The sequence below is a fragment of the Zootoca vivipara genome, chromosome 5, assembly GCF_963506605.1.
Source record: "Zootoca vivipara chromosome 5, rZooViv1.1, whole genome shotgun sequence".
In the NCBI taxonomy this organism is placed as follows: Eukaryota; Metazoa; Chordata; class Lepidosauria; order Squamata; family Lacertidae; genus Zootoca; species Zootoca vivipara.
The window spans coordinates 94,255,328-94,273,435 of NC_083280.1; the positions used below are offsets into that span (position 1 = coordinate 94,255,328).

At 44.5% G+C, this 18,108-nt stretch overlaps 2 protein-coding genes across 5 annotated transcripts in view; one reads left to right on the forward strand and one right to left on the reverse strand.

Annotated features, from left to right (window-relative positions):
* Positions 1-18,108, forward strand: part of BORCS5 (BLOC-1 related complex subunit 5) — a 93,671-nt gene that overhangs the window by 63,396 nt on the left and 12,167 nt on the right. The window contains exon 6 of one of the 3 annotated variants that reach the window (XR_004691724.2): positions 248-3,133. The exons of 1 other annotated variant lie outside the window; for it this stretch is intronic. The gene's annotated coding sequence lies outside the window, so the exon portion shown is untranslated. Of the gene's footprint in view, positions 1-247; positions 3,134-18,108 lie in introns of those variants that run through there. One more of the 3 variants, XR_004691726.2, reaches the window with a different exon arrangement.
* DUSP16 (dual specificity phosphatase 16) overlaps positions 1-18,108 on the reverse strand; it is a 46,624-nt gene that overhangs the window by 19,219 nt on the left and 9,297 nt on the right. The window contains exons 1-3 of one of the 2 annotated variants that reach the window (XM_060275148.1): positions 9,933-12,102; positions 3,427-4,034; positions 2,937-3,075 (exon numbers count right to left, since the gene is read on the reverse strand). In XM_060275148.1, coding sequence (XP_060131131.1) covers positions 2,937-3,075; positions 3,427-3,657 — 370 coding nt within the window. In that variant the 5' untranslated portion in view covers positions 3,658-4,034; positions 9,933-12,102. Of the gene's footprint in view, positions 1-2,936; positions 3,076-3,426; positions 4,035-9,932; positions 12,103-18,108 lie in introns of those variants that run through there. The other variant, XM_035102250.2, reaches the window with a different exon arrangement.

Below are 18,108 nucleotides of genomic sequence, written 5' to 3' on the forward strand. Positions count from 1 at the left end.
TATGGTGACTTCTGTTTCAGTGTATCTGAAGAAGTGTGCATGCACACGAAAGCTCATACCTATGACAAACTTAGTTGGTCTCTAAGGTGCTACTGGAAGGAATTTTTCTATTTTATTTCGTCCTCATCTCAGACGTTTATGCTCATGCATAGATGGCATAGGATCTGTGCATTGTTGAAAGCAGTATTGAGGAAGAGATCCCGACAGCAGGTAGAACAGACTCAAACATATTTACTTGCATTCACAGAATCACAGAGCTGGAAGGAACCATGAGGGTCATCTAGTCCAACCCCCTGCAATGCAGGAATCTTTTCGCCCAACATGTGTCTCAAACCCATGACCCTGAGAATAAGAGTGCAGTATTCATAAGAAACCCAGGAAAAATAATAATCGTGAAGAAGCAACCCTTCTGAACCAAGGCAAGGCACTTAAATTCAAAGAATCAACAAAACTGCAAAATTTAAAGTGTCCAAAAAGTGGAGGGTAGGGAGAGAATTAGAACAGGTAAGGGACACATTACTTTTCTCCCTGTTAATTAATCTGAAGAAGCGCCAACTTGATGAATATCCATTTTATGAAATCTTGCTTGTCTTCTGAACTTTTGAGAATTATCAAGAGCTGGCCTAAGACATTTTGCTGCCTGAGGAGGAGGGGCCAGTTTCTTCTAGCACCTGAGGCAGAAAAGCTAAAAAGTGCCTCTCCTGCTCCTTGTCCATAAAAAATATGCTGTAATAAATTAAAATCATTAACAATTTTCATGACATCCAAAATCAGCTGCCTAAGGCAGCCATCCCATTCTGATGATCGGGAATCCACAGGAATCTTCACTGTTTGCACCTCCGTGCAAATAAAGCATTACCCCCTCCCAGTTCTGCTGCACAGCTGTTTAAAGCGCTGCTTTGCTATTCCTTTTCCTGCAGCATTTTCCTGTGGCCTCTTTTCTCCTCCCACCTCACCTGTCAGGATCCTGCTCTTTCCACTAGCCTGCCTGCCCTGCTTCTCCTCTCAGCTGCCTGCCCTGCCACGCTAAGGCTCCTGCCCAAACTGAACAGCTGTATGGGGGAGAATGAGGGGAGAGCTGGCGGGGTGGGAGCACAATCTCTTTTTATCTCTCTTTGTCTCTATTTGGATACACAGGCAGAGGCATCTTGCCACCCCATTCACATGGCTGCAGAACATGCCGTCCAGGAGCTGAACCAGGGGCACCAACCAGGGATGAGATTTTGGCATCCCCTCTGGGCATGTGCCCTTGTTGGGGCCATCCTGACCATCCCCTGGGTACATAAGACCCAGTTCATCAACTCATGAAATAAGCAGAAATAAATGTTGTTAAGTTGCAAGTTTTTCTAATGACCTTCTGGGGTGGAATCAGTTCAAGGAGAGGGAAGCACCAGAAGTTGCTGGTCTTTCAGTTGTCAGTTTTCTCCCTTCCCGATGGGATGTTCACTGTCAGATGAAGGCTAGGCTAGGCCCATCCTTCCTGAGATGCTTGTTTTCTCTGTGCAGGAATTTTCAGTATTGTTGTTGCTGCTGTCCACATACACCTCACACATGCCTGTCTAAGAACGAAGCCCAGCGTTACGAGGCAGAAGTTAGAATGTCGCCACAAGGCAGGGGCGGAGGAAAGGGGGTGTGGTAGGTGTGGTCCACCCCGGGTGTTATCACTGAGGGGGGGGGGGTGTCAAAATGCCAGAAAAAACAGGAAAAAAAACATCTCCCTCTCAATTTTTCCACCCCCCCAGGCCTTCCAGCCCCCACACTTTGGAGCTCCCTGCCGACTGACACCAGGCAGGTGCTCTCACTGTCCTCTTTCCGGCAACTGCTCAAAACATTTTCATTAGGGCCAGCCCATCTGAACACAAGAAGCTGCATGCAATTTACGTCCTTTTAACCACTGCTGACTTTAATCATCTTTTGAATACTCTTAAATACCAGCTTTTAACTGTTTTATCAATCATTTGAATGTTCTGTTGTATATTTTTGTAAACTGTTTAGAAGCTCACTTACCATCATGTGGTTTATAATGTATAATAACAAATTAAATTTCAAAAACACATACACTCCTTTTCCTTTCAAACAAAGTTTGAGCCTTAGTGCAACGTTCAGTAACTGCCCCGGCTGTCCTCAAGTAGAGATGGGAAGGCCTGGATACGCCCCCCCCCCGGAAGAAACAGGTTTTTCCCCCCAAAGCTGTTTTTTAGAAGTCCAGTCCATGAGAAAAATGATGAAGTGGCAAAGGAAGAATAAATGGAAAATGATAGCAGAAGTTCAGAAAATGAGATAGTATAAACTGGATGTATATGTTGTGTCTTTTGTTTTGTGGTTTGTTTTTTAAGCACTACTCAAAGGGTAGACCTTCTATGGAGCTTAAATAATGAGATGGATCTTAACTTTATTTGGTTGGTGCTAAGGGGCAAATCTGATTATTTTTTATGTTGATGGTTTCTTGCTTTTTTTTACTTTTGAGGGAAAGAGCGGTGGTTACCTGTTTTATTGCAAGCATAATACTTTTATATACACTGCGTTTCACGCAATTTGTAAAACTACTCCACACTGAACTTTTTTTTCAATTTTTCCAAAATTTCCATTTTTTCTTTCCTGGAAAACAACAGGGGGGAAATGGTTTTTTCTCATGGCTTCAAAATTTCCATAAATTTTACATCTCTAGCCCAGAGTGCTTAAATCCACTTCAATTGCAGAAAGCTAATGTTCTAGTATACTCTTAAATCTCTCCTGCAAAATACAGACAGTTTGGAGAGGCCCCCAGTTTCCTGCATCAGTTTTCTATATGCAGAATCTCAGCCATTTATCAACAGTATTGCATTAAGGATAAACACAATTCAAATCTAACAGAATAATCAGTCTCTTTTCTCTCTTTTTGCATTATATGCACTCCCCTATGTGTGCCACACTCATACGGTTTCCCAGGATCCTACCTGCAAGCAGGTGAACACAGCTGAAGTTCTTCTCCAGTTTTCCCAGCAGGACAGTGAGGAATGAGTCAGATGAAACAGAAGCCACATTCTTTGAACTTTGGTCATACACCACAACTTCTTGCTTGCTGTCAATTTCAACCTGGAAAAAAATAATTGGGGAGGAATGATCAGATGCAATAAAGTTTTTAAAACCTTTAGCACCTTTTTCAAAAGAAAGCTCTTATTTATATGCCTATTATTATTAATTCAGACCATATTAATCTTCATTTGGATTTTGGCAGCAGCAGAACCAGGGGAGAAATGAAGCAGCCACAACATTTGCTCTGTGCCCTTGTACACTTGCTTGGTAGCCTAGCCATGATTTGGGTTTAGCAGTATATGCTAACTGAGCTCATATGTCTTTGCTGGCAAGCTTCCATCTCTAATGCTGTACCCATGCATAAGTGCATCTTTAAAAAAGGAATTTCATCAACACCCATCACTGCTTTACCTTGTGCTTTGCAGAATGCTGGATGAGCTCAGTGATCAGCACTTTATCTTGTTGCAGCCTTCGCTTCATGAGCTTGGAGCAGTTGATATTGATGGCATCCAAGATGTGTGATGTATTGTATTCCACAAAGGGGCGGCTGTCAATCACCAGCAATTTTTCTGTGCCGCTTTCCAGCAAAGCCACCAGCCTCTCACCAACTATCAGTTGAGTACCATTCATCTCATCAGCCATGACAACAGCAGAGGCCCTTCTTTTTCCTCTCCAATTTGCAGCAAAGATGAAGAAGGTGATGTAATGGCTATGGACTTAAAGGCTTAGCCAGTCCATTGTACTCAGTATATGAGGTCATACTGGCAGTGACTGGCAAGAGAAAAGTTAGACCCATTTTCCCTTGAGAGGGTCCTCCAAAGATGAATGCCCCGTCCGGCTCCCAGTTGATATTCTGGTTATATAGGGCTTGCTAAAGCAGCCCCTCACAACCAATTCATCCTGGGCTATAGAGTAGCCATTTCACAACTCAAACAAAAGATGCTTTTCGACTGGTCCTGCCATTACATCATTCTTTACCTTTGTTCCCACATCATCAGCCTTCAGAGTGGACTAGGAGCCTGTTGAGACATGGAAAGAGGTGACAAGTGGCAGACAGAAAGGAAAGCAAAACAAACAAGACCGACTCTGGGAGTTTGCAACCCATAATCCCACCCCCCCTTAACTCTCCTGTTGTCACAATAAAGTCCTCACATGTGCTGCGAACCATCTTTTTCTTTTCTTTCTTAAAAATACTGTAAATGCATACATGATAATTGATTCCCTTACTTCATTTATTCCCCCACCCTAAGGGACGCGGGTGGCGCTGTGGGTTAAACCACTGAGCGGAGGGCTTGCCGATGAGAAGGTCTGCGGTTCAAATCCCTGTGACGGGGTGAGCTCCCATTGTTCAGTCCCTGCTCCTGCCACCCTAGCAGTTCCAAAGCACATCAAAGTGCAAGTAGATAAATAGGTACTGCTCTGGCGGGAAGGTAAACGGCGTTTCCGTGCGCTGCTTTGGTTCGCCAGAAGCAGCTTTGTCATGCTGGCCACATGACCCGGAAGCTGTACATCGGTTCCCTTGGCCAGTAAAGCGAGATGAGTGCCGCAACCCCAGAGTCGTCCGTGACTGGACCTGAAATGTGGATCACAAGGCGCTTTATCCCACCCCTTTCCACTAGCCAGAGGTGTCAAACAAGGCTGCCTCTTGGCTCCCTTTGCTTTAGCTTTTCTGACTTTGTCTCCACACGTGCTGGCTATATGTTTGAATTCCTCTCTGGTGATTTCCCCCCTTTTCCATTATTTGTACATATCCCTTTTAAATCTTAACTCAGTTAAAAGTTCTTTAGATAGCCACCCTGGCTTCTTTAGGCACCTTCCATGTTTCCGTCTCATTGGTATTGCCTTTTAATATCTCCCTTTTAACAAACTCCCAACCATCATGAACAACCTTCCCTTTTAGTCCATGGGATCTCACCCAGCGTTTCCCTAAGTTTTCTGAAGTCGGCTTTCTTAAAGTCTAGAATTAAAGTCTAGAATTTTGAGCCTTAGTATGCTTGGTTGCATACTAAGATGAAAGCATACTAAGTGGTAGACACTTCACCACTACAGACAGCTGGTCTTTAAATGCTCCTCACTGCTAAAAACAAAAACCTAAATATATGATAGAGCTTACCCAGAAGAAAGGACCTAGCTTTCATGACTTGCTAGCTTTCTACTCGCAGGTTTGGGTTTACACACACCACCATCATCATTATGCAACACATGTAGGTCCTGTTTTAATTACAGCATTGTTGTTGGTTAGAGGTGCAGCAGATTTACAATTCCTCTGAGCTGTGCCAAACTAATGAGCTCAGAGGAAGAAACCTCAACTATTAAAAGGCTGAATGTACCCAACTGGAATGAAACGTTGACTGGAATAAGAACAGTCATTTCATTAGGGTGTGTTTTATTCCCCAGTGATCCAGGGACCAGAAATATCTTTTGCTGCACAAAAACCAACCCCCTCATAGGTGATGAGAGTCTGTAATAGTCTGAAACTGTAATGGTACTTAATTTGTTCCTTTATTCATCTACTTTAAATATATACTCTTATGAAACTGCAGTAGATGAATAAATGAACAAAACTGCAGTTTCCTAAGATTTATTTCATTTTAAGAGATGTGCAATTTAAATCTATTGAATAGCTCTAGTTCTCTGAAGCTGAAAAAGCCTCCTTGCTCACACAGTTTTACATGTAAGTGGGGGAGATGATTGCTCCCATACCAATCAATACACGGGGCCGAGCAACCAGACAAAATTGTTCTGGGTAGCAGTTATGGCCCATGGGCCATCAGTTGTTATTCTTGAATTAAAGAAATTATTATTTGGCAAAGATGAATGAAACTATGGGCAGTATTTTAACAAATGAGTTCTGTCACTGCAAGGATTTCCACTCGCACAATGGGACTTCCCCCCTCTGCACATGCTTGTTCTGTGCCTCCCCCAAATCTGCTCCAGAGGGGGAAGGGGGGGAACACTCAGAACAGATTTAGGGGGGCATGAGGGGGAGGAGAGCTGCATAACATTTCATTGCACAAGCAGAAACTACCTAAATTCCACTCCCATCTGTAACTAATTCAAGAATAACTATTTTTCAAACAATTTTGATTTACCAACAGAAGCATAATCAGACTTCTGCCTAAGCAGCCAATGAAAATAGTGAGCAACAAAGAAAATACAGATCTTTGGATACTAGTCACATCCCCACTTATGCATTTCTGAACCACAAATCTTTGTCCTATGTTGCAAGGACATGCACCCAACCTCCAATGACACGAATTCAAGAGAAGGGAATGATGTGTGTTTATATATAGAATCGGCAATGATATCCAGGGTTCTCTGCAATATACAAACTCACTACATCCACAGAAACACGTAGGTCATAATTATGAGTATTTTGCCAGTCATGAAAGCATCAAGAATGTGGCAACTTCTTCCCCACAAAGACCCACTGTCTAAAATTAGCAAAATGTAGGGAAAAGAACAAAACCCATGGAGTGAGGCTTCCTGCACGATTCATGCCCGGCTCTTTGGAACAGAATGAGCTTCTACTTTCAAAGACTCTTGGGGACCTCATTACCTACCCACCCACAAGTCTAATAGAAGTTATTTGCTTCAATGAGCAGAAGATCAGACCTGTTAATGAGGCAGCCAGACAGTCTGCTTGGATGTGGATAAAGGACTGGAGTTTATGCCTGGCCTGTAGGAAAGGGGTGATATGATAGCCATGTTCAAATATATAAAAGGATGTCATATAGAGGAGGGAGAAAGGTTGTTTTCTGCTGCTCCAGAGAAGCGGACACGAAGCAATGGATTCAAACTACAAGAAAGAAGATTCCTCCTAAACATTAGGAAGAACTTCCTGACAGTAAGAGCTGTTCGTCAGTGGAATTTGCTACCAAGGAGTGTGGTGCAGTCTCCTTCTTTGGAGGTCTTTAAGCAGAGGCTTGACAGGCATATGTCAAGAATGCTTTGATGGTGTTTCCTGCTTGGCAGGGGGTTGGACTGGATGGCTCTTGTGGTCTCTTCCAACTCTATGATTCTATAGAGTAGAGGGCTAGAGCTTTAATCTGCGTGGTAGATATACCATCATTATGTAAGCCTTGCTTCTTAATTTTAGGTAAGAATTCCAAATGTTATGAATATCACATAGTATGTAGATGTATATTATATGTGTTTAATTTGTGTGTAGCTTGTCTCATTGCTTTCAACAACATACAAAGAGCAATACTGGATCAGCACTGTGTCCTCACAGCGACCAGCTACATATCCATGTACATGTACATGCTACATGTACATGCACATCCATGCACAACAGCACCCTCCCCACTTGCAATCCCCACTACCAACTTGTACTGCCTCTGGGAATGGGGGTGGCACCCAGCTATCATGGCTATTAGCCATTGATAGCTTTATTCTTTGTAAATTTGTCTAATCCTCTTTTAAAGTCATCCCAGTTGATGACCATCACTACCTAGTGTGGGAACAAACTCTATAATTCAACTATGCACTGTGTGTAAAAGTACTTTCTTCTGTGTTTCCCCCTGAATCCATATATTTTCACACACCTTTAGTTCCCTTTTGATATTTATGACACAATTTATGAAATCTATATTGTGTTGCCCAATCATTATCCAAAAGCTACACGGCTCTTCCACTAAATGCTGCCTCTACACCACACACCTATGCACAGGAGCCTCCCTGTTTCCGTCTGTGAAATGTTTGCAGATTGGCAGGTGTCAGATTCTTCCACAGCGCACAAGAATTCCTCATCAAACAAACAGAACGATTCCCTGAAGTAAACATTTTAATACCACTTTGCTAAAACCAGGGAACATTCAGACTCAGTGACAGCATGTCTCCACATTCAAATAATACCACCCAGGAACCATTTACGACATGATCTGTTTATCTGTTGAAGATCAGCTCCCAAGTTTGCAAGACTTGCATCTGAATTGGCATTTCTGAACAGCAGCCAGTTGAAGACTATTTCTGCCACCACACACCCCTCCAAAAATGCTGGTTCACATGTCCATAACTAACCTCACTTGCATTTAAGTTTGTAAATAAACCACATTAGTTCATTCAAATGTCAAAGTGGTTTCTGTGTTAAGAGCTGCTGGCCAGGGCTGTTCCACATTAAGTCATGGGAAATACAACAGAGGCCTGCTGATTCACAGCATCATTTAGGTGCTGTTGCACTCAATTTCGTTTCCTCATTTTACATGTCTCCCAGGTGCACCCCATAAAACTTTAAAGAACCCATAAGAACTTGAATCAGGCCACTGGCCCATCTAGTCCGGCCTTTTGTTCTCAACAGTAGCCAGCCAGGTGCTCTCAGGGCCTGCCCTGGGGAAAGGGGGGCTGGGCTCAGGAGAGGGAGGAAGAGAAGGAAGAGGTGGGCAAGGCAAGCATAGGGCCGGGTGCTTCCCCCCCTGCTCCTGCACCACTGTTTCCCAGAACCAGTAGAGAACTGAAGCAGGAAGAGCAGAGGCAGCTTCCACACAGGCATAGTCTCTGTCAGGGAAGGGGGAGGGGGAGCCATCCCTAGTTGCTGCAACTGCTCCATAGAGCGCAGGAATAGCTTCCTAGACACTATATTGGTGTGCATATGCCACGTGCAGCTTGAGCCTATTTAAAATAAAGGGATTTTAAAGTGGTTGGACTGATATGGTACTGTTATATCTATGTACTGTAGTACTGTATAGTTTTCGAAATTGAAAGAAAAAATGTGGGTTGACTTAATTTTCAGTTGACCGTGCATTGTCCATTCAGTCCTGTGATGTCAGCCTCATGTTTAAACATGTCCCATTTAACACTGCTTAGTTTTCTTAACTCTTCTCATTCCCTTGTGCCTTTAACCTGACACACCACACTGACTTTAAGAAAGTCACATTGGTTTCCTGTCAAAAGACATTGCATGGGGATTTTTTGTTGCTTTAATACCAAAAGTAATGTATTTAGCAACAACCCTGGAAGTGTACTTGATAATGACCAAACAAGCATGGTCAGAATTAGTTTGATCAGAATTTTGCCCTTAAATGAAACTCTACCTTCTCCCTCAGACTTTTTGGGAAAGGTCAGGTACATTGGCTTGGGTTTTTATTACTGCTGCATTATTATAAAATTTAATATTGTTTCATTTTTTGTTTTAACTGTGTTATTTCTACCCTAGGACTTTAGGGTAAATATGGTAAACAAACACAACAAAGAAATATCGCCTGATCTGCTCTGGCCTACAGATGTAAAGAGGCATTCTTGTCTGTCTCTACATTTGCCTCCTTTAGTCATTGCTGGATGCTGGCACACATAGGCTGAGCCAGAATTTCTCAGCTGGACTTTTGGGGCTCAAAAAGGAGTCCATAGATGGGGATGTTTTATGAAAGGTCCTCTTTGCTCACCTTTTGCACTCCTCTGCTTCCTGCCTGTGGTCTTGGGAGTGCCAACAACCACACTCCAGATTCTTGCAGGACAAGACTTTTTCTTTTCTTTTACTCATGAGACTTCAGAGTGAGAGCAGAAAGCACGGACCCTTGGTCTGATTTGACTTCACATCCAAAACTCATTAGTTACGTGGCTTTGTTATGAAACCAACTCAGAATAGGGGCAAAACTTCCTGCCCTCACTCTGGAGTTTTGTGAGTAAAAGAAATAAAAACAGCACCAGGTAAAGGTGGGGCAAAGACTTCAACAATGTTTACAGGGTCCCTGCAAAACAGTCAAAGAAGGGGTCACTAGCTGAAGCCTGCAAACAGCGGCAAAGCTCAGTCATTGTCCGAATCCCAATCTGACACCACACAAGCTGCCAGTTCAAGAGCCACTGCATAATCAAGTTCTAACAGGTATACAACCACCAAGAAGTGGTGACATAATAATATTATTACCTAAGTGCTTTCAAAACCAAGTGTTCTACAATAAATAAAGACAGGCCCTACATACAGTTCTAAGGGAAAATATGACACCCTGCTGTCAGTCACTGGGTCCTCTGGGGCGCTGGCATTTGCCCAGCCATGCCAAGTGCTGAGACCAGGCCTTCCAGCAATGTGGTTTTGGGGCTTTGTTCACTTAATAGAGCAATATCTTCTTCATCTCAGGGCTGAGTACAAGCTGGGTTCGTCTGTCCCTTGCCATTAGACAGAGTGAGGCAACTGCCCCAGGAAGCTGGTGTGCTGGAGGCAGGAGACCTCTGAACACCAGTTGCTGGGGATCTCAGGTGGGAGTGCTGTTCCACTCAGTCCTGCTTGGAGACCTCCCACAGGCATTGGCTTGGCCACTGTGAAAAGAGAGGGCATTTGGTCTGGTCCACCAGGATTCTTCTTAGGACAGAGCCGTGTGTGCCATTAAGTCTGTCCTGTGCCCCCTAAACTAGGCTATTGTCCTCAGCTGAAGCGGAGGACCATGTTCCATCATCAGGGTTGATACACAGTTAGCCTCTGTATGTAGATCTGGCACTATCTCATCCTGCATGTAAGAGACAAAAATGTCTTAGGTAGCTGCTGGCAGAATCTGAGCCCAGGAACTTGAACACACACTATAGGTCTGGATTCGGACAGAGCCATCCAAGTCCCCAGTGAGATTCTGACAACTTTATATATGAATTGGCTAAAAAGTATCTGTAAAGTAAGGAGTTATAAAGAGATCTCAGAGCAAAAATATTGTGAAAATTCCAGTCACCCAGAGAAGTTCATGTTTTTACGTTAACTCTAAGAGAGAGTACAAACTTGTCAGCAATTTCCCTTTCATATAATGACAAGTGACAGGAGGAAATTACCACATCATTGTAAAATGTAGAAATTTATTTGGGATGGTTAATTACTCATTTATGAAGAAAGAGGTGACAGAAAAACAACTTTGGGAGCCAAGGGGGAAGGAAAGGATTTATTCCATTAGCCAAATGACATCACCACTTATCTCAAGGTTATGTCATAGTTACATCATTAAGCTTACAACATTCGGTTCCCAGAATTATTGCAGAAAGAAGAAAGACACATATTAATATGTAACCAACAAGCACGTTAGCAAAGGATTACGGGCCAAAGCAAGTATTACTCTGAAAGAAAATTTTATTTATTTGTTAACAGGTTTACCACTCCTATCAGCCAATCACCCGTTCCCACCACCCTTCTGAGCAATACCCCTCCCCACCCTCTGACTATACATAGGGTCTGGTGACTTCTGTTTCAGTGTATCTGAAGAAGTGTGCATGCACAAAAAAGCTCATACCTATGACAAACTTAGTTGGTCTCTAAGGTGCTACTGGAAGGATTTTTTTTATTTTTTGTTTTAACAAATAGTTAATTAGTATTACTAATTAAACTCTGGTACAGCTGATATACTGGTGCTAACAGAAAGGAGAACAAAACTTCATCATTGCTTAGAACAGAATTTAATTCTCCATAAAAACTACAGATAAGAGAATCACTGGGCATTTCCTCATATCTGAATTGGCTACTTTCTAGGGAATAATCCCACCATACCAGTATGAGTAAAGAGGATTAGATCTAAGGATTGCTCAAAAGGATCAGCTGTTTTAACATAATCAGTTTCTTAAGCAAATGTGACTAGGCATGCATTATAAAACCATTATACTTGTACAGCATGAAATGGATATTTCAGCATTCTGCTGCTCGTTTCCAAGGCATGGTTTATATAAGCTCATACGTTGCTTGGCTACTGTACATTATTGTACACTTGATGACTGAGAAATGAATGGAAAAACTGACTGGGAGGAGGATAGACAGGTTACTAAACTTTGGAGCAATGTTTTGAGATGATGGAATGGCCACGTGAATGGGCTCAGATGTGCTGTTATGTACTGGAGGTGGTTTGGTGCCCAAAAGACTCATGCAGTTGACTTCTGAGGTACTAGGATTCCAGCCGGAGCAGAAGTCAGGCCCCACTGGTGGCAACAGAGTCCTGTAGATTAGGGATGGTGTCCGCCAGAATCCTTTCCTACAAGGTGGCACCGGCCCTAATAAAACCAACTGCGTCATGCCCACTTGGTAAACTTCTCAGATTGCAAGAAGGAGCCTCTCACCCGTTCTTTGAAAAAGGAGGAGGCAGCAAGAACTACAGCCATAAGACAGAAAAAAATTCCTTCAGTAGCACCTTAAAGACCAACTAAGTTAGTTGGTCTTTAAGGTGCTACTGAAGGAATTTTTTTCCTATTTTGCTTCGACTCAGACCAACACGGCTACCTACCTGTAGCCATAAGACAGAAGTTGATAAGGTACTGGAGGGACGTCAGAGGGGGAAGGGGGGCTAATTGTGTAGGATCTCGATTTTGTATGTATTGTTTGGAATAACTGATATGTTTGTTTTTGTTTGATTAATGATGTATGTTTTTAATTTATAATTTCAATAAAGTATATTTTAACCTTAAAAAAGAGAGAGAGAGAGAACTACAGCCATAAGTGAATTTGTCCCACAAATGTCACTTTCTGAAGGATCACTGCTGTGCCACAGGTTATGTGGCTAATAGGGGAGAAAAACACATTAAAGAAATAAAGCAGGAAAGCATGCCAGAAGCAGAAAAAGACAAAAAGGAAATCGGGGTACAGTTACAATTGGCTGGACCAGTGGTTCCCAATTAGCTAATTACTGAGAATCCCCCTATTTTTCAAAAATCAACCCACGGATCCCCTACTTTTGAAAAGCTTGATAACTCTATGGCAGTTACCTGTGTAAAGCAATTTTTTGAACAAAAAATTGTGGAGTCCCTAATAAGCAAAGGATTTTAGGCATACTAAAAAAACAGACTAGCAATATCTGGTTTTCAATGTTGTGATATATCAGCAGCTAAACATTGCAATATTCTGATATAACATGATGTCTGAAATTGGAGAGCAGGTGTGGGGATGAGGGAAGGAGCAGTCACGCAGATTGGGTGGTGTGTGTGTGTAGATCAGGGAGGGGATAAGGGAAAAAGCAGCTGTGGAAATCAGAGGGATGGGAAAAGGAGAGCAAGCCGAGTCCCCTCCACCACATGGTTTGAGGGGGGAGCGGAGGGGGACAGGGGGTGCATGAAGTCCCTGTAAGTGAGGAAGCCGGGGGGGGGGGCAGCCAGCAGAGATGAATGTCCACTGTGGCTGCTGCTGCTGTTATGCTGCTGACTAAGAAAAGCTGCCAGGGGAAGGCAATGCCACTGTGCCTTGACACGAGAGCGATGTCAGTGCGAGGGAAGGCTGCAGCGCTGTTGACTGCCTTGGTCTCCCTCAGCATGAAGGAAGGCAGCTCCGATCAGCAGTGGGATCAGCTAAGATCATTGTGCGATATCAGCAGTGCCTTGAAACTGGCTGCCCTGCTCTCCCTCGAGCAAGGAGTAATATATTGCTGCTTATTACCAGGTCAAAATCGTTATCAAAGTGTGATTTCAAAACCGTTTTTGGCCAACATATTGAAAAACCGCACAGCACTAAAACAGACAATAAAATTTGTGGTATTACTTGCCAGGTACCGTGCTGAGGAGAGCTGCACTGAGGAGGAATGGTGGGAGCCTCCCCCTCCCCCTCCCCCCTGTTCCTGACCAGGATCCTGAATCTTCCCAGGAGCAGGGAAGTAGTATAGATTTGGAACAGTGGTTTGCAGAGAGACATAGTTCAGAAGGCAGAAGCTGGGAAGTACAGGATGGGGAAAGGAAGTGGGTGACGAAGGGGGAAATGGGTGGAACCCTTAATTGGGAGCACCTTCATTCCAAGGAATGGATCTGTTGTTCTCTCGCTGTGAATTTCTAACTGGTAAGATACTCCTTTCACTTTGTTCTGCTTATCTACTGCCAAAGGGGGGAAGGAAGCCGAGTCCCTGAAGCCTGACATTACCATGCAAAAAGACAAAGCCTAGTTTGGGGGGAGGCAAGGGATGGGGCCGTGGACCCCCTGGGTGCATTCCGTGGGAACCACTGGGCTAGACTGTCATTCTGCTTAGATAATGCTGCAGTTAGAAACAAATCTTCAAGCAGGACACTCATGCTGGATTTTCCCTTTGGGGGAAGGAGGAAGTGAGCAACGGTTTTCCAGCTAAAGTTCTGGAATATTCTGAAGCTAGCTTTTCTCGGGTCAGAGACCCTATCCCCCTTCCTGTGTCATGCACCTAAAGGATATCACATGATTAAAAGGGCTGGGACTCCATCAACAGCCCTGCCTCCAAGCTTGTGTAGCATCCCTTGCTCCTGATGACCATTAGCTACGCATCATCAGAGCCGCAGAAGCCTATGCATGCAGATTTCCCTGTCTCAGGTATGGACATCTAACATCAGGGATGGGGGAAGCCACATCACCTTATACTGTATTGCAGGGGAAGCTACACCCCACAACCCCTTTAGTTGTATGTTGCCCCTTCTGGCCTACAGTGCATGAGAGGTGCTCTTTGTGAAGAATGTTGCATCTGAGGTGAGGTGGTGTAAGATGAGACAGAACTGCTGGGTTGCAGCATGTGAGGACCTGCTTGTACAGTGGATGTTTGGGTTGCAAATGTGATCCATGCAGGAGCCACGTTCACAACTCACAGCGTTCACAACCTGCAGTGCCATGTCTGCGCATGCGTGAGTGCCAAAACACGGAAGTAACCTGTCACGGTGGCCGGAGTGGGCTACTTCAGAGTAACGACTCTACACAGCTCTGCATTTTATCTTTTATTGGTGCTGAGTATTTACAGTGCTAATGGCAGTGCTATTTACAAAGACACATCTGCTCAGCTTGAATCAGAACCTCCAAGTGGCTTTTGGCGCGTCTTGCGCCAGCATAACAACTTGGGGAGACCCATCCTCTTCCCCCGACGTTTTCTGCGCAATTCCGGAGTTGGGGGGACGGGTCTGCCCCCCTTCCTTCCCCCTTCCTGTCCCACCTGGGACGATGGCTCTTCTACCCTGCCAGAGCCTTGGACACCACTTCCTGTTTCCCCACTTGAGCTGGAGCTTTCCCTCTTTTCAGCCTCGCTCGGGGCTGGGCTGGAACTCAGGAGGGGAGGGGCTTCGCGATACCCCTTGTCCCTCACATAACCCATTCCGGTTCTTCCGGGTTCGGCACGGTGCGGAACCCGAAAATGCACAACCTGAAACGTCTGTAACCCGAGGTATGACTGTACATGCAAATCAACACATGAAACCACCAGCAAATGTTAAGTATCCAGTCAATGAGAGTCAATGAGATGATCACCTGAACACAGAACTGGGCCAAAACAACCCTAAAAAAACAACAAAAATAACCTTATTTTAGCTCTGGAGGTGGGAAGTAATGCTTCATTTAACATGCTACATTTTCATGTAGCTGTGTAAGATAATGGATTGCTAAATATAAGCAAGCTCTAAGACAGCGTTTCTCAACCGGTGTTCCGCAGCACACTACTGTGCCGCGACGAGAAGGGCGATTTGCATTGTCACGTTGCTGACCCGCCGGAAAGGAAGCTTCCTTTCCGGCGGGTCAGCGATGGCTATTGGTGGCCGCTAGGCACGTGACACTGCAAATCGCCCTTCTCGTCGCCGCATGTCGCGGCAAAATTTAGAGTCGGCATCCAGCCGGAGGCCAGAGAGGGCGCCGCCGCCTGGGGAGGAGGAGGTAGGCGGGGAAGGCTGCGCAGGGCTTCCCTTCACCGGGCCAGAGCGGCGGCTGCTGCCTGGGGCGGCTGGGGGGGAGGCGGCGGCAGCTGCGTGCCCGTGTCTGCCCGCCTGGGGTCTGTGCGTGTCCCCGCTCGCTCCGCAGGCTCTGCGCCTGGTGGGTCCGCCTGGCTACCGCGCAGCAGTTCTTCAGTGGCATGCTTTACGTCTCCCCTCCAAACTAAACTAAATATAGGGCGGCACAGAGTTGGTGGGCCGCGGGATTTTTTTTCATAGAACAAGTGTGCCGTGGCCCAAAAAAGGTTGAGAAACACTGCTCTAAGGCACCTGTCAGGCTTCGGGGACTTGGCTTCCTCCCCCACTTTGGCTGTAGAGAAGCAGGACAGAGCGAAAAGGGTTGCTTACCATTTAAAGTGGATCACAGCAAAAGAAAGCAGCCATTCTCCACCCACTTCCTCCCTAGTCACTTCCGCCTCTTGCAACCTGATCTTGCAACCACTGTGCTTTCTGTGTAGCCACCTTAACTGCTCTACCTGACCTTGGATTGATAGGCTGGACACTTTCCAGCAAGAGAGAGTCTGTTAGATCTCTCTCTTCCAGTTCTTCTTCACTTTGCTGTAGTGATCACCCCCCAGTTCATCCCAAATTTTTGTCTTCAGAACTAGTCTTGGGGATGACCTGGTTGTCCAGACATGACCCTGTATCGCATGGGGTCAGAGATCCATAATGTTTGCTTCAGCATATTGTCACCTCCACTGTTTAGCCTACAGACCCTCGGAAGTTGCAGTGGTATTTGGGGCAGGAGAGCCAGCTGCCCGAAGAGTACTTATGTCATATTAGCTGTTTCATAATACAAAAGCATTTTAACTTTATTTTTATATTTCTGTAATTTATTCATAAAACACTTTAAATGTTAGTGAAAGTCAGCAGAATTTAATGCTTAGTGATACTAGAAGTGACCACTTCCAATGATGCCTTATTGCCTAGCTAATTTGGCAACTCCACTGGACAAAATCTGTGGCCAGACAATTTTGGCAATTACTGCATCAAGTGACTCACACCCTAATCCTACCAATAGGCTGTGAACATCAGCTGGCCCTTACTCAAGAGGAAGCCCAAAGGAGTGAGAGAGAAAAAAAAGGCAGAGGCAAGGTATCTTGGAGGAAAAATCACTGTCCCTACAACTTGATTGCTGAGTAAAACAAAATTGGGAGGAGTGGGGAGAGTTTTTTACTCTGGAAACTAATTACACTTTTCACCCCCCACCCCCTTCTTCTTAAATCCCACCTCAGTTATAAAAAATCTACAAGAGCATTTCGCAGAAACACAAAATGGACACAAGGTCACTCTTGGCTCAGTAGCAAACCACAAATGGAGCACAAGGAAAGGACAAACCCTGTTCTCTTACACACAAGCCTCCAGCCTAAATTCCTTTCTCCTCCTCCAAAACGTGGACCTGCTACAGTCATTGAAGAAAAAGTAATATACAAAGAGCCAAAAAGATTTCCACTAGGGAGTTCTAACAACAGTTTCCAATAAGTCATTGCATCCATTGCCCACCCCCCACCCCAAGGAAACTTCAGTGGTAACTTGGGTTAAGAACTTAATTCGTTCTGGAGGTCTGTTCTTAACCTGAAACTGTTCTTAACCTGAAGAACCACTTTAGCTAATGGGGCCTCCCACTGCTGCCGCCACACAATTTCTGTTCTCATCCTGAAGCAAAGTTCTTAACCCGAGGTACAAATAGTACCTCGGTTAGTACCTGGGTTAGCGGAGTCTGAAACCTGAAGCATCTGTAACCCAAGATACCACTGTAATAGCAGGAATGATTGCTATTAGAAGCTGAAGATTCCCTGAATAATATCTTAACTTTTCACACACCCAGCAAAGGATCCTTTCATAATAACTGTGAGCACCTCACCAAGCTCCTCTATCCATAGATCAAGGGTGTGTTGTTTTATATTGCAAGCATGCACCTGGGAACCTAGTAGTAGGGAATGGAAAGCAGCTGAAAAGCCAAGCCCCCCTTCTTTCTTCTGAGCTGCCCCTCCCAGAGCTGGTTTGACTTGACAGAGGTAGGAAAGGAGATGTCTGCTCTCAATGTCACTGATAAACAACCCTTCAAGAAAATTTCAAAGTCCGTTTACAAAGTAAGAACATCAACTGAAATACACAAAAAACATAAAAGCCAATTTAAAACAAAAAAGCTAGCTTAAGAAACCACCAGCAGAAATAACATAAATTCAAGAAGGAAATAGGAACATCTTTATTTATTTCCCAAAAGAAACAAGTGATAAAATGAACTTCCATCATTTCAGGGCCACCACAGGAGGAAAAAACGCACTGCTTTGTTGCACAGATTTACATGTTGCAGGCACTTTTGTCCTTAAGTCAAGCCCAAGAGCAACACTGTGTTTCTTTATGGGCAAGTGTTTCTGTGAAGCGTTAAAAAGGGACACTTCCCAGATCTGAACTCTGCTTCCTTGTGAAATCTTGTGTGGCCATGTGGGTCATGAGTCTTTGGCTTTCCTGCCCAACTGGTTCCTTCCCTTTGGGTAAAGCCTT